We start from the raw sequence: 16628 nt of genomic DNA on the forward strand, positions 1-16628 counted from the left end.
TTCTGCTTAAGGAGGCTCATAATATTCACCGTAACTGCTTTTACTCTAGTTGAAATAAAACTTTAACTGAAACAAGACTTTCTCTAGAAGAATGTTAATATAAATACTGTAAAAAAGTTCTATGCTCTGGAAATATATGAAAAAGAGTAGCTAATGATTTTGAACGGTCAAAAGTTTGGGGTCAGTAGGATTTTAAAATGTTTTAAAATCAGCTTCTTCTGCTCACCAAGGCTGCATTCATTTAATCAAAAATACAGTACAAATTGTAAAATTGTCAAATGTTGTTGGACTATAAAATAAATGTTCAAAAGAAGTTTATTATTTAATAATTTATTTCAGTGAATTTAACCTCTCAAGGCCCAAGATGTTTTTTTACGTGCATTTTTTATTTCTCTTTGCTATTTGGGCGTATTGGAATCTAAATAGAATAAAAATCTAAGTATCATCTTTTGATCATATCATGTACTTTTAGAGAAAAATGATGTCCATTTATGTGGACTTGGGGTCTAAATTTACATAAAACATTCTTTCCTGACTGTTTTTAATGCATTGATAACAGATAGGCTACACACACATATATATATATATATATATATATATATATATATATATATATATATATATATATATATATATATATATTTATTTATTTATTTATTTTTTTTATGTTTTGACTATCAGAGAGTAAAAACTACATTTGTTTTGGCTATTTTGGACAGTTAAAAATAGTGTTTGGGACATTTCATATGCTGCAAAACAGATGCAGGGTGACAATGTATTTCTGTAACTAAATATAAAACATTCAAAGTATTTTAAATAGCCGTTTAAGAGCTAAAATGTGCCGTCCAGGTATGTGCTGATTACTCCAGTCTTCAGAGTCATTGATTCTTCTAATATTAATTATTATTATTAATATTATGATGATTATTATCAATGGTAATAGTAATTAAAGCAATAATGACTGGACTGATAATTTGTTTAAAACTACAAACATAAGAAAGCAGATATTTTAAATTTTAATAAATATTTAACAATTGAATTTTTTTTTACATTTAATAAATGCTGCCTTAATAAACAGAATAAATTTCCTTAAAAAACAATTAAAAACTCTTTTGACCAGTTATAGGCTGATATATATTAGCATATTAACATGTGCTGTGCTCCCTACAAGCAATGACAAATAATTAGAACGTCGAATGCCGTGACGTCACCGGACTGCAAATAGTTTAGAATTCTCAGAGTGACAAACGAACGAGTACAGTGAACAGTGATTTAATGACTTTAGCGACTTGTTTTGCGTCTCAAATGGAAAAAAATAAGTCAACTGTGTTTTTTAATCGAGTTAAAACGATCACGACTGACTTTGTCAACAATAATCATCAGAGTGACACGATGGCTTCTCGTACACCTCCTGCCGTGATGAGAGGCCCAACAGGTGAGATGAGAGTTTACAAACACTGTGTATTCCCACTTAAAATGCAATAAAAAGTAACGTTAAAATAATAATTATATATCGCCATGTAAGCTTACCAACTTGAGAGGCAAATGTGCAACCTATCGTGATTGTAATTGCTTCACGTAACGTTAGTTATGATATTGTGTATTTTCTGACTTCGTGATTAAGCCCTGCTTTATTATATGGTATTGACATTCTGGCTTTGAAAGTTTTTCATTTTCACGGCCTCATTCAGCAGAACTTGTGCTTTGTTAACGTTTCTGATAAAAAAAAAAAAAACATTTTAATATTAGAATCTTTCATGTGTCTACACATAAACCTACACATTAATTTTCTTAGGTTTCGTTTTTGATTGTATGTATAAATATTTGACCTATTTCAGCAAACTGAGTGAGAATATTATATTTAAGTCTTTATTTTGTGCAGAAGGAATTAAAAAATGTTCATAACTCTGTTTCTCAACCTGAGTTTCATGAGCAAGATGTACATTTGAATTTTTAAGACTGATTGTTAAATATTTTGTTATAATTTACTCACAGATTTCTGAACTAGAGAACCAGAGCAAGAGAAATTGTTCACTTTGAGTTTGATGATTGCTAATGGAAAGATTAAAAAATGTTGATTTATTTTCATTAGTTTTTTTTTTGTTGTTTTTTGTGGTGAAGAAGTGGACTCTCCCCCCTGAATTAATAGCCCCCTTTATTTTTTCCACCAATTTCTGTTTATCAGAGATATTTTTTTCAAAACATAATAGTTTTAATAACTCATTTCTAATAACTGATTTATTTTATATTTGCCATGATGACAGTAAATAATATTTGACTAGATATTTTTTTCAAGACGCCTCTATACAGCTTAAAGTGACATTTAAAGGCTTAACTAGGTTAATTAGGTTAAATAGGCAGGTTAGTGTATAATGATGGTTTGTTCTGTTGTCTATCAAAAAATATATATAGCTTAAAGAGGCTAATAATTTTGTTCTAAAACTTTTATTCAAGCCTAAATAAAACAAATATCATAATTTGGGAAATATTTAAAACAGAGGGTCTAATACTTCTGACTTTAACTGTACATTTGATTAAACATTGTGATGGTGATTGTTAAATAGTTAAATAACTGGTAAAACTCAAAGAATATTGACTCAGAAATGATGAATCATTATAATAGTTAAGTTATAATAGTCTTTATGTCTAGGCCCACACGGAATCTGCGCCACATTATTGATTCTGTTTATTTACTTGTGTAAATGTGTGTAAATGTATATTTATTGTTTTTAAATTAATTTCCGTAATATCATTGACTAATATGAAAATATTTAAATGATTTATTTACAATACAGCTTGTAAAGTAATATTTCCTGTCTTTTAGTAGATTTATTATATGAGAGACTTGCTTTGTTTGTAAGAAATGCTTTGCATTGTAAACATTAAATACAAGTTAAAAATGTTTTACTTTTTAGTTCATATATTAAGGTTTTAGTTACGATACTCCCAAAATCATTCCGCATAAATCCGCAGATTTTTTCAAATAAATTCTGGGCAGAAATAACAGAAAATATCTGCTGATTTCGTCTGGCCCTACTTATGTCTAATATGGATTTATGACTTACTGACCTTTATCAGCTTGTATTTGTCATTGAAATAATTTTCAATTTCACTAAATAATTTCAGTTTTCAAACATTTTCTATTATAATTGTACATTTATTATTGTTGTTTCTTATGTGTGATGCGTCTTTTATATTTCTAATTTACAGCAGTTTGTCTATTTTAAACTTGTGGTTTAAGAGTTTTCTAATATTTCCCTGTTTATTTCTTTTACTTTAGAAAACCCAGAGAAAAGAAGGAAAGGGAATAAAGCCTCTGCTTTCTTGAAGAGAGCATGGAAGGCTGTAAAGCGCCCTTTCCTTTCCTCTGACCGGAGCAGAGTGGTGGTTCCCTTTGAACCACGGTCAGATATCGACGATTTCGAGCACCTGCCTGTTCCAGGTCCCTCCAGGATCGTCGTAGCACATGTAGACCCTGAGCCGGTGTGGCTGCCAGGCCAGGTCTGTGAAGATCCTCAGCTGTTGAGTATTCCGGGCCCCTCCAGGATCATTGCAGATGCGGCCCGTCCTGAGTCCTCAACGGCCCTCACAGGTCATGTTGACCCTGAGCTGATGCGTCCACCAGTCCAGGTCTGCGATCGTCTCGAGTCGTTAGCTGTTCCAGGAACATCCAGGATCAAGCCAACGACCATCGCAGATCATGTTGACTCTGAGCAGATGCGTCCGCCAGTCCAGATCTGTGAAGATTCTCAGCCGTTGAGTGTTCCGGGCCCCTCCAGGATCAAGCAAGCAGCAGATGTGCTGAAAGCAGACCCGGCCCGTCCTGAGTCCTCAACAGCCCTCACAGGTCATGTTGATACTGAGCTGGTCTGTCTGCCAGGCCAGATCTGTAAAGATCCTCGGTTGATCAGTGTCCATGGCCTCTCCAATGTTAACACAATGACGGATGCAGATTCGGCTTGTCCTGAGTCGCCTCCGTCTGTTCAAGACCCCTCTAAAATTGATGGGACTGATGGTGAGTCATCCTGAATTTGGTTCATTTCATTTCTGCTGTCTGTTATTTTTATGGTTTGTTGTTTTTAGCTTAAACATCAGACAGTGTCATTTGTTGTACTATTGGTTGTGTATTTATTAGTAGCTGCAGCTCTGTTCATGGAGATGTTTCTGTTTGTTTTCTTCATTTTAGAAAAACCCAAGAAAGAAAGGAAAGGGAAAAGAGTCTCTGCTTTCTTTAAGAGAGCATGGAAGGCTGCAAAGTTCCCTTTACTGTTCTGTGGCACAGATAAAGTCCAGCATCTCATGCTACTACCTGAGCCCGAGCTTGAGGCTGAGGCTAAGCTTGAGCCAGAGCCAGAGCAAAAGCCCAAGTCCGAGCCCGAGCCCCAGCCCCAGCCCCAGCCCCATCTAGAGCCAAAGCCAGAGCCCAACCCTGAGCCAGAGCCGGAGGATGAAGCAGATCCTGAGGCAGTGCCTGTTAAAGTTACGCCTGGATATGCAGAACCAGCTGACCCTGAGTCAGTGTGTCTGCCAGGCCAGGTTCCTGAGGAACCGAACGAGGGTTATGGGCTCACTCTTGGTAAGTCATCATTACCTTTTATTTTCTGTCATTCATAATTAATATAAATTAGTAATTATTTTACTCCTGCAACTCTTATGAAAGTTACTGCTCATTGCATCAGACCCAGATTCAAAGTACAGGAGTCATTTATTTGATTTGTTTCACATCAGACAATCCAAGTAAATCTCCGTGCTCTTTTTCTGTGTGTTTTTCAGGATCTGTGGTGGCTGATTTTGAAGTAAAAGACATGATCGGAAAAGGAGGTTTTGGCCAGGTGTATGTGGCGTCTCACGTATCAAGTGAAAAAGAAAAGGTAGAGAACTATTTCTAAAATTCAAGTAACATTTTCTCCAGATTATTAAATATAAATAAATTGTAGGCTTTAATTTGCCGTTTATTCTGAAAAATGTACTGTTTTTTTTGCAGGTTGCCCTGAAGTACATCATCAAGCATAGACAGGACCGTTATCTCAACATTGTAAGTTGACAAACCAAAGGAACATTTGTTTAAAGGCATAATTCACACAGCAATGAAAATGTCCAGACCATTTACTCATCCTTCCCTTGTCCCGTACCTGTCTGGACCACTTTAAACTGAACTCAAAAGCAAAATTAATTATTTGGAAAAGTTTACCTCTGTAAAAATCAGCGTGTGCAGGAACTGAAACTCCCTTTTTTATGCTAAACCTTACCTAGTTTTTTCAAACTAGAGGTGTAAAAACACAGTGCTCAGACAGGGGGGTTTCCTTAAATTAAATCAAAAAAGAAAGGGAAAGAATCACTCATTGCTCTTGACCAGATGTTTTTGTAGCTTTAAGAAGACAGTGAAGAGGCTTAAATCAGTTTGTTTCATTTGGATATTTTTATTCTATTGTATTTTTATATTTTTCTCCATAATTTAAAAAGGTTTTTGTTACTTTGTGCCATTCTGCTTTGGTAATATCTTTGAAATCTGTTTTTGTTTTCTAGGATGGTCATTCCAGACCTATGCTGGCAGAAGTGGCAATCATGCTTAGGTTGATGAAAGCTCCGCAATGTCCAAACATCATCAGATTACATGACTGGATTGAGAATGAGAGCGACTGCACTCTCATTCTGGAGTACCCAGAGTCATGCCAGACCTTGGATCGCTACATCACAGATACATTGGACATGAATGAAAACAAAGCACGCCGGTTAATGCGTCAGTTGGTCCAAGCTGTCAGGTTCTGCGTTGAGCGTGGAGTTTTCCATGGTGATATACACGCGCGAAACATCCTGGTGACGACACCCCGATTAGAGCTCAAATTGATCGACTTCGGTTGTGCTTGGCCAGTTACACGTATGCCTTTCTACAGCTGGAAATATCAAGGTGAGTTGGCATTTTGTGTTCCAGTGTCTTTGATCACAGTATTGCCTGATGAATTTACTGTATTCTGAAAATGTCTCTCTTACAGGAGCTAGATGTTACACGCCACCTGAGATTTTAAGGCATCCCAAATTCTTCCCTAGCATGGCAAATATCTGGGCGATAGGCATCGTGCTGTATGAAATAATGCATGGACGGTTGCCCTTTTACGACAGACAATCGATAATGGTTGGAGACCTTCACCTAAACCCCACCTTATCTTCAGGTAAGCTGACTTCTCTGAACAATCTGAGCCTCAGTGACAGAATCTATTATGTAAAGTAATATGATGTAGTAAGATGTAAACATGAATCTTGTGAATGCAGACATATTTGACTCTCTCTGTGGCTCTTTTCAGCATGCCAGGACCTGATTTCCAAGTGTTTGATCCGCAATCCAGTTAGGCGAATACTGTTACATCAGGTTGAAGAGCACCAGTGGTTCAATGCAACGAGCCCAAATGCTGTGCAGCAGTGACACAAGAGGAGGTAGAGGAACACACCGAGCACAAAACTACATCTCTATATTCTCTATTTGGGTCTTGCTATTCCTGTTATTTTCTTTCTTTTGTTCTTTTTGGTCTTGTTTGACAGATCTTCATATAACTGCTTTAATAACTCTGTGTTATTTCTGCTTCTTTTTCTTCATTTTAGAACAAAATACAGTAGCCAGGAAGAGGAAAGCACCATTAAGAGCACCAGAAATTCAGTTATTAATTATTCCCTCATGTCATTCCAAACCCCTAAGACCTTACTTTTCTTCAGTGTCAGTTCAGGGTGTGTTTATGAGAGCTCTGTCCTGCACTGTATGTGTGTCACACTGCTAACATATACCTGGATGTGCCCACGCTTTGTTAAAATCAGAGGAAGTCGCGCAGGCATCTGGGCTATACCAAGTCTGACACGCATACAGTGCAGTACAGAACTTCTGAAGTCTTTAATTTTGTTTTATTACTTTTGTGTCTTTCTTTCTGCATAAAAGCAGTTCCCCTTCAAAATGCCAGCTGTAGTTCCAACCCCTGACACCTTTCTTGAGAAAACAATTGAAAATATTTGAGATGTAATCCTAGAACTCTCTGATCCTCCATGTACCGCAAGGATGCAGAAATGATCCAAAAAAGGAACCGAAAACTTCATCAAACCATGAGAGCTCTGTCCTGCACTGTATGTGTGTTGCACTGCTGACGTTTACCTCAGATTAGCCCACGCTTTGTTTAAATCAGAGGAAGTCGCGCAGGCCTCTGGGATACACATCAGCAGAGCGACACGCAGTGCACTAGAAATAGCGCAGTGCATTAGAAATATTAGAAATAAAGATAAAATATGGAGGGTCAGAGAGCTTTCGATTTGATCTAAAATGATTTAATTTGTGTTCTTAGTATGAACCAAACATGAACATGAACTGACATGAGGTGAGTAATTATTGACAATAATGGTAATTAATGGTGCCTAGACAGCAGCTCTGCACAAGACGTTTGGCCAAAGGAGAAATGGTCGTGCCCAACTGAGCCTGGTTTCTCTCGAGGTTTTTTTCCTTCACAACAATTTGTGAAGTTTTGTTCCTCGCCACTGTCGCCACTGGCTTGCTTGGTTTGGGACTTGTGGAGCTGCACGTTGATGGATTTGCTCTTCAGTGTTTTGGACTTTCAGCAGTGAAATTTAAATCACACTGAACTGAACTGAACTGAACTTCAACTATGACAACTGGACTGACTGTTTTAATTTACTTGTATGTTAAGCTGCTTTGACACAATCCTCATTGTAAAAGCTCTATGAAAATGAAGATAAATTGAATTAATGATAAAACTCCATTAGGAAATCCGGTGCTGTCGTAGTCCTCTCCTCTAAAGTGTCATCAAAGATCTGCACAACTGTCTTTCTACCTCATAAATGAATCTGGTGTTCTGTCAGATTGCTTTATACAAAGTTCTTTGAATTGTTTTGTAATGAATTGCTTTTATATATTGTTGGCTAATGATTCAAATAAAATCTTGTGAATCAAACTGAAGCCCTAATCATCATTTCTGTGAGTTTTTAAATGACTTCTTCAAGAGTTCACACATTTAGCTGATGATTGATTATAAGCTTGTTTGGCATGCTGTCCCGGGAGAGAGCCCTGAACTCATAAGATCCTCGAGCCCTGGGCTTCCTCCCTTTTGTAGGACGAGAGGGGAGATTAAGTTCAGGTAGATCTTGACGACTCCCCCGCTTATTTGTGGCTATAGATGAATTGAGTTGGCTAGGAACTTGACTACGGTGCCAATTTGGTTTAGTCAATTTACTTAGCACGCATGTCTTTGGACAGTGGGGAAAACCGGGGAACCCCATGCGAGCACTTGGAGAACATGTAAACTCCGCACAGAAATGTCGACTGGCCTGACTATGATTACTGTAAGAATAATGTTAATATCGTAATACTAGTGGACTTGCAACAAATTATATTTATATAGGCAGGAAATTATGGATAATTATGGCAGATATTGGCTCTTTAAGAGTTGGTGAATATTTACTTGAATAGTAGGTGAATATTGTTGTGTTTAAATGCATCTTATTAATATAAGTCTGTAAATTAATGTTGTTTCTCATTTTCAGCTTTTCTGATACATACTGTAGTTACTCTCAAATGTAGTAAAATGAAGTATTTACTTTTCCGTCTTAAAAAAGTGCACTAAACGTGTTTTTTTTTTTTTTTTTTTTTTTTTTTTTTTTTGGTGCATTGACAATTTTTGTAATCAGTTTTATAAACCAGGAAACTAAATTGTAATTGTAAGTAATTACAATAAATAACAATAAAATACAAGTAAAAGTGTGTTTAGTGGGACAAATCCATGAAAAATATGTGGTAATCATGATTTAGCTACAACAACTTTTTAAAAATGTTATTTATTTATGTTTCTGTGCCTGACGATCGGGTTGTTGTGGTCCTAACCTTCAACACCATCTGTTCCACAATGCACTGGACCCTTCTTGCAGGAATGTGTTCCTATGTTGCTCCTTCAGGCTGAGCCCGGACAGGTTCCGTGGGATAAACCCCGACCATGAGGCGCTTGCATATGTGTCCCAACCCCAGGCTTGGCTCCAGTTGGAAGAACATCCTTACCCAAGTGGAGTTCAAGTATCTTGGGGTTTTGTTGATGAGTGAGGGAAGGATACAACGTGAGTTTGACCGGCAGATTGGTGCAGCAGTAATGCAGTCAATGTACCAGTCTGTTGTCGTGAAAAAGGAGCTGAGCTGAAAGGCAAAGCTTTTGATTTACCAGTCAATCTAAATTTCTACTCTCACCTATGGTCTTGAGCTTTGGGTCATGACTCATGATTGAAAGGACAAAATCTCTGATACAAGTGGCCGAAATGAATTTCCTTTGCAGGGTGGCAGGGTGCAGCCTTATAGATGAAATAAGGAGCTCTGCCACCCAGGAGGAGCTCAGAGTAGAGTCGCTGCTACTCCACATCGAGAGAAGTCAGCTGAGGTGGCTCAGGCATCTGTTTTGGATGCCTCCTGGACGCTTACCTTGGGCCCAGAAAAGCAGATGATGATTTCATTTATTTTTTAAAACCACACTCCTACGTCATCTTGTGGTGGGCCTCAGAATTGCAGGTATTTGGGTTCTATTTTAATGTCAGGAAATAAAAAGAGAGACTTAATGAGTTTATACCACTTCACTTCGGGGTCGCACAGTGGCTCACAGTTTTAGTTTTGGTTTGAAAACGCATAAGTTTTGCCATCTGTCCACATTACATCGAAGTTTTCGAGCGCCGAAAACGGAGTGTTTTTGAAATGCTGGAGAGGCCATTTTCATCCTAAAACGCTGCTGCTCCATCTCGGTGTGGATGGGGGAAAACAGAGACATCTGAAAACGATGTTATCTACCTATCAGATTTTGCCTACTATCCATCATGAGGAAGACAAGTATCATTAATAAGTGTGTGTATTATGGAAGTCTCAAATCATATGCATTAAAATTATTTTATTAATTTAATTTTTAATTCAACTATAGGGGTACGGCCAGGTTGGGGGCCCCCAAGACATTGTGCAGGGGTCTCTGAATTCTTAATCCGGGCCTACCTTTTGAAGACTTTCATTTGGATTCTCAGTCTACATGAAAACCAAAGGCCATGATTGATTAAATTGTAATATAAATGTTATCTTGATGGATAAAGCAAAAACAATAAGTGAAACGCATTTTAAAACACACTAGTTTACAAATATGACAGTGGCTAGTTCTGCTTAAGGAGGCTAATAATATTCACCTTAACTGCTTTTACTCTAGTCGAAATAAAACTTTAACCGAAACAAGACGTTCTCCAGAAGAATGTTAATATAAATACTGTGAAAAAGTTCTATGCTCTGGAAATATATGAAAAAGAGTAGCTAATGATTTCGAACGGTCAAAAGTTTGGGGTCAGTAGGATTTTAAAATGTTTTAAAATCAGCTTCTCCTGCTCACCAAGGCTGCATTCATTTAATCAAAAATACAGTACAAATTGTAAAATTGTCAAATGTTGTTGGACTATAAAATAACTGTTCAAAAGAAGTTTATTATTTAATAATTTATTTCAGTGAATTTAACCTCTCAAGGCCCAAGATGTTTTTTAACGTGCATTTTTTATTTCTCTTTGCTATTTGGGTGTATTGGAATCTAAATGGAATAAAAATCTAAGTATCATCTTTTGATCATATCATGTACTTTTAGAGAAAAATGATGTCCATTTATGTGGACTTGGGGTCTAAATTTACCTAAAACATTCTTTCCTGACTGTTTTTAATGCATTGATAACAGATAGGCTACATATATATATATATATATATATATATATATATATATATATATATATATATATATATATATATATATATATATATATATATATATATATATATATATATATATATTTTTTTTTTTTTTTTTTTTTTTAATGTTTTGACTATCAGAGAGTAAAAACTACATTTGTTTTGGCTATTTTGGACAGTTAAAAATAGTGTTTGGGACATTTCATATGCTGCAAAACAGATGCAGGGTGACAATGTATTTCTGTAACTAAATATAAAACATTCAAAGTATTTTAAATAGCCGTTTAAGAGCTAAAATGTGCCGTCCAGGTATGTGCTGATTACTCCAGTCTTCAGAGTCAATGATTCTTCTAATATTAATTATTATTATTAATATTATGATGATTATTATCAATGGTAATATTAATTAAAGCAATAATGACTGGACTGATAATTTGTTTAAAACTACAAACATAAATAAGAAAGCAGATATTTAAAATTTTAATAAATGTTTAACAATTGAATTTTTTTTTACATTTAATAAATGCTGCCTTGATAAACAGAATAAATTTCCTTAAAAACAATTAAAAACTCTTTTGACCAGTTATAGGCTGATATATATTAGCATATTAACATGTGCTGTGCTCCCTACAAGCAATGACAAATAATTAGAACGTCGAATGCCGTGACGTCACCGGACTGCAAATAGTTTAGAATTGCCTCAGTGACAAACTAACGAGTACAGTGAACAGTGATTTAATGACTTTAGCGACTTGTTTTGCGTCTCAAATGGAAAAAAATAAGTCAACTGTGTTTTTTAATCGAGTTAAAACGATCACGACTGACTTTGTCAACAATAATCATCAGAGTGACACGATGGCTTCTCGTACACCTCCTGCCGTGATGAGAAGCCCAACAGGTGAGATGAGAGTTTACAAACACTGTGTATTCCCACTTAAAATGCAAAAAAAGTAACGTTAAAATAATAATTATATATCGCCATGTAAGCTTACCAACTTGAGAGGCAAATATGCAACCTATCGTGATTGTAATTGCTTCATGTAGTTATGATATTGTGTATTTTCTGACTTCGTGATTAAGCCCTTCTTTATTATATGGTATTGACATTCTGGCTTTGAAAGTTTTTCATTTTCACGGCCTCATTCAGCAGAACTTGTGCTTTGTTAACGTTTCTGATAAAAAAAAAAATAACATTTTAATATTAGAATCTTTCATGTGTCTACACATAAACCTACACATTAATTTTCTTAGGTTTCGTTTTTGATTGTATGTATAAATATTTGACCTATTTCAGCAAACTGAGTGAGAATATTATATTTAAGTCTTTATTTTGTGCAGAAGGAATTAAAAAATGTTCATAACTCTGTTTCTCTACCTGAGTTTCATAAGCAAGATGTACATTTGGATTTTTAAGACTGATTGTTAAATATTTTGTTATAATTTACTCACAGATTTCTGAACTGGAGAACCAGAGCAAGAGAAATTGTTCACTTTGAGTTTGATGATTGCTAATGGAAAGATTAAAAAATGTTGATTTATTTTCATTAGTTTTTTTTTTGTTGTTTTTTGTGGTGAAGAAGTGGACTCTCCCCCCTGAATTAATAGCCCCCTTTATTTTTTCCACCAATTTCTGTTTATCAGAGATATTTTTTTCAAAACATAATAGTTTTAATAACTCATTTCTAATAACTGATTTATTTTATATTTGCCATGATGACAGTAAATAATATTTGACTAGATATTTTTTTCAAGACGCCTCTATACAGCTTAAAGTTACATTTAAAGGCTTAACTAGGTTAATTAGGTTAAATAGGCAGGTTAGTGTATAATGATGGTTTGTTCTGTTGTCTATCAAAAAATATATATAGCTTAAAGAGGCTAATAATTTTGTTCTAAAACTTTTATTCAAGCCTAAATAAAACAAATATCATAATTTGGGAAATATTTAAAACAGAGGGTCTAATAATTCTGACTTTAACTGTACATTTGATTAAACATTGTGATGGTGATTGTTAAATAGTTAAATAACTGGTAAAACTCAAAGAATATTGACTCAGAAATGATGAATCATTATAATAGTTAAGTTATAATAGTCTTTATGTCTAGGCCCACACGGAATCTGCGCCACATTATTGATTCTGTTTATTTACTTGTGTAAATGTGTGTAAATGTATATTTATTGTTTTTAAATTAATTTCCGTAATATCATTGACTAATATGAAAATATTTAAATGATTTATTTACAATACAGCTTGTAAAGTAATATTTCCTGTCTTTTAGTAGATTTATTATATGAGAGACTTGCTTTGTTTGTAAGAAATGCTTTGCATTGTAAACATTAAATACAAGTTAAAAATGTTTTACTTTTTAGTTCATATATTAAGGTTTTAGTTACGATACTCCCAAAATCATTCCGCATAAATCCGCAGATTTTTTAATAAAATTTTGTGCAGAAATAACAGAAAATATCTGCTGATTCCGTCTGGCTCTACTTATGTCTAATATGGACTTATGACTTACTGACCTTTATCAGCTTGTATTTGTCATTGAAATAATTTTCAATTTCACTAAATAATTTCAGTTTTCAAACATTTTCTATTATAATTGTACATTTATTATTGTTGTTTCTTTGTGTGATGCGTCTTTTATATTTCTAATTTACAGCAGTTTGTCTATTTTAAACTTGTGGTTTAAGAGTTTTCTAATATTTCCCTGTTTATTTCTTTTACTTTAGAAAACCCGGAGAAAGGAAGGAAAGGGAATAAAGCCTCTGCTTTCTTGAAGAGAGCATGGAAGGCTGTAAAGCGCCCTTTCCTTTCCTCTGACCGGAGCAGAGTGGTGGTTCCCTTTGAACCACGGTCAGATATCGACGACTTCGAGCACCTGCCTGTTCCAGGTCCCTCCAGGATCGTCATAGCACATGCAGACCCTGAGCCGGTGTGGCTGCCAGGCCAGGTCTGTGAAGATCCTCAGCTGTTGAGTATTCCGGGCCCCTCCAGGATCACTGCAGATGCGGCCCGTCCTGAGTCCTCAACGGCCCTCACAGGTCAAGTTGACCCTGAGCTGATGCGTCCGCCAGTCCAGGTCTGCGATCGTCTCGAGTCGTTAGCTGTTCCAGGAACATCCAGGATCAAGCCAACGACCATCGCAGATCATGTTGACTCTGAGCAGATGCGTCCGCCAGTCCAGATCTGTGAAGATTCTCAGCCGTTGAGTGTTCCGGGCCCCTCCAGGATCAAGCAAGCAGCAGATGTGCTGAAAGCAGACCCGGCCCGTCCTGAGTCCTCAACGGCCCTCACAGGTCATGTTGATACTGAGCTGGTCTGTCTGCCAGGCCAGATCTGTAAAGATCCTCGGCTGATCAGTGTCCATGGCCTCTCCAATGTTAACACAATGACGGATGCAGATTCGGCTTGTCCTGAGTCGCCTCCGTCTGTTAAAGACCCCTCTAAAATTGATGGGACTGATGGTGAGTCATCCTGAATTTGGTTCATTTCATTTCTGCTGTCTGTTATTTTTATGGTTTGTTGTTTTTAGCTTAAACATCAGACAGTGTCATTTGTTGTACTATTGGTTGTGTATTTATTAGTAGCTGCAGCTCTGTTCATGGAGATGTTTCTGTTTGTTTTCTTCATTTTAGAAAAACCCAAGAAAGAAAGGAAAGGGAAAAGAGTCTCTGCTTTCTTTAAGAGAGCATGGAAGGCTGCAAAGCTCCCTTTACTGTTCTGTGGCACAGATAAAGTCCAGCATCTCATGCTACTACCTGAGCCCGTGCTTGAGGCTGAGGCTAAGCTTGAGCCAGAGCCAGAGCAAAAGCCCAAGTCCGAGCCCGAGCCCCAGCCCCAGCCCCAGCCCCATCTAGAGCCAAAGCCAGAGCCCAACCCTGAGCCAGAGCCGGAGGATGAAGCAGATCCTGAGGCAGTGCCTGTTAAAGTTACGCCTGGATATGCAGAACCAGCTGACCCTGAGTCAGTGTGTCTGCCAGGCCAGGTTCCTGAGGAACCGAACGAGGGTTATGGGCTCACTCTTGGTAAGTCATCATTACCTTTTATTTTCTGTCATTCATAATTAATATAAATTAGTAATTATTTTACTCCTGCAACTCTTATGAAAGTTACTGCTCATTGCATCAGACCCAGATTCAAAGTACAGGAGTCATTTATTTGATTTGTTTCACATCAGACAATCCAAGTAAATCTCCGTGCTCTTTTTCTGTGTGTTTTTCAGGATCTGTGGTGGCTGATTTTGAAGTAAAAGACATGATCGGAAAAGGAGGTTTTGGCCAGGTGTATGTGGCGTCTCACGTATCAAGTGAAAAAGAAAAGGTAGAGAACTATTTCTAAAATTCAAGTAACATTTTCTCCTTATTATTAAATATAAATAAATTGTAGGCTTTAATTTGCCGTTTATTCTGAAAAATGTACTGTTTTTTTTTGCAGGTTGCCCTGAAGTACATCATCAAGCATAGACAGGACCGTTATCTCAACATTGTAAGTTGACAAACCAAAGGAACATTTGTTTAAAGGCATAATTCACACAGCAATGAAAATGTCCAGACCATTTACTCATCCTTCCCTTGTCCCGTACCTGTCTGGACCACTTTAAACTGAACTCAAAAGCAAAATTAATTATTTGGAAAAGTTTACCTCTGTAAAAATCAGCGTGTGCAGGAACTGAAACTCCCTTTTTTATGCTAAACCTTACCTAGTTTTTTCAAACTAGAGGTGTAAAAACACAGTGCTCAGACAGGGGGGTTTCGTGACCCTTAAATTAAATAAAAAAAGAAAGGGAAAGAATCACTCATTGCTCTTGACCAGATGTTTTTGTAGCTTTAAGAAGACAGTGAAGAGGCTTAAATCAGTTTGTTTCATTTGGATATTTTTATTCTATTGTATTTTTATATTTTTCTCCATAATTTAAAAAGGTTTTTGTTACTTTGTGCCATTCTGCTTTGGTAATATCTTTGAAATCTGTTTTTGTTTTCTAGGATGGTCATTCCAGACCTATGCTGGCAGAAGTGGCAATCATGCTTAGGTTGATGAAAGCTCCGCAATGTCCAAACATCATCAGATTACATGACTGGATTGAGAATGAGAGCGACTGCACTCTCATTCTGGAGTACCCAGAGTCATGCCAGACCTTGGATCGCTACATCACAGATACATTGGACATGAATGAAAACAAAGCACGCCGGTTAATGCGTCAGTTGGTCCAAGCTGTCAGGTTCTGCGTTGAGCGTGGAGTTTTCCATGGTGATATACACGCGCGGAACATCCTGGTGACGACACCCCGATTAGAGCTCAAATTGATCGACTTCGGTTGTGCTTGGCCAGTTACACGTATGCCTTTCTACAGCTGGAAATATCAAGGTGAGTTGGCATTTTGTGTTCCAGTGTCTTTGATCACAGTATTGCCTGATGAATTTACTGTATTCTGAAAATGTCTCTCTTACAGGAGCTAGATGTTACACGCCACCTGAGATTTTAAGGCATCCCAAATTCTTCCCTAGCATGGCAAATATCTGGGCGATAGGCATCCTGCTGTATGAAATAATGCATGGACGGTTGCCCTTTTACGACAGACAATCGATAATGGTTGGAGACCTTCACCTAAACCCCACCTTATCTTCAGGTAAGCAGACTTCTCTGAACAATCTGAGCCTCAGTGACAGAATCTATTATGTAAAGTAATATGATGTAGTAAGATGTAAACATGAATCTTGTGAATGCAGACATATTTCACTCTCTCTGTGGCTCTTTTCAGCATGCCAGGACCTGATTTCCAAGTGTTTGATCCGCAATCCAGTTAGGCGAATACTGTTACATCAGGTTGAAGAGCACCAGTGGTTCAATGCAACGAGCCCAAATGCTGTGCAGCAGTGACACAAGAGGAG

The 16628-nt window shown here is 36.7% G+C and overlaps 2 protein-coding genes across 2 annotated transcripts; both read left to right on the top strand.

Annotated features, from left to right (window-relative positions):
* The first annotated feature begins 1237 nt into the window (after positions 1–1237).
* On the top strand, positions 1238–6432 carry LOC137495318 (uncharacterized). Its single transcript, XM_068220934.2, has 8 exons — positions 1238–1435; positions 3281–4015; positions 4187–4576; positions 4774–4871; positions 4985–5035; positions 5527–5908; positions 5994–6170; positions 6303–6432. Exons 1-8 carry the CDS (start codon positions 1276–1278, stop codon positions 6419–6421), a joined length of 2112 nt encoding a protein of 703 aa, XP_068077035.2. The 5' UTR covers positions 1238–1275; the 3' UTR covers positions 6422–6432.
* A 4884-nt stretch (positions 6433–11316) lies between these two features.
* LOC137495283 (uncharacterized) lies at positions 11317–16628 on the top strand. Its single transcript, XM_068220917.2, has 8 exons — positions 11317–11633; positions 13470–14204; positions 14376–14765; positions 14963–15060; positions 15175–15225; positions 15723–16104; positions 16190–16366; positions 16499–16628. The coding sequence occupies exons 1-8, from the start codon at positions 11474–11476 to the stop codon at positions 16615–16617; spliced, it is 2112 nt and encodes a 703-aa protein (XP_068077018.2). The 5' UTR covers positions 11317–11473; the 3' UTR covers positions 16618–16628.

This window comes from Danio rerio, chromosome 1 (assembly GCF_049306965.1).
Source record: "Danio rerio strain Tuebingen ecotype United States chromosome 1, GRCz12tu, whole genome shotgun sequence".
In the NCBI taxonomy this organism is placed as follows: Eukaryota; Metazoa; Chordata; class Actinopteri; order Cypriniformes; family Danionidae; genus Danio; species Danio rerio.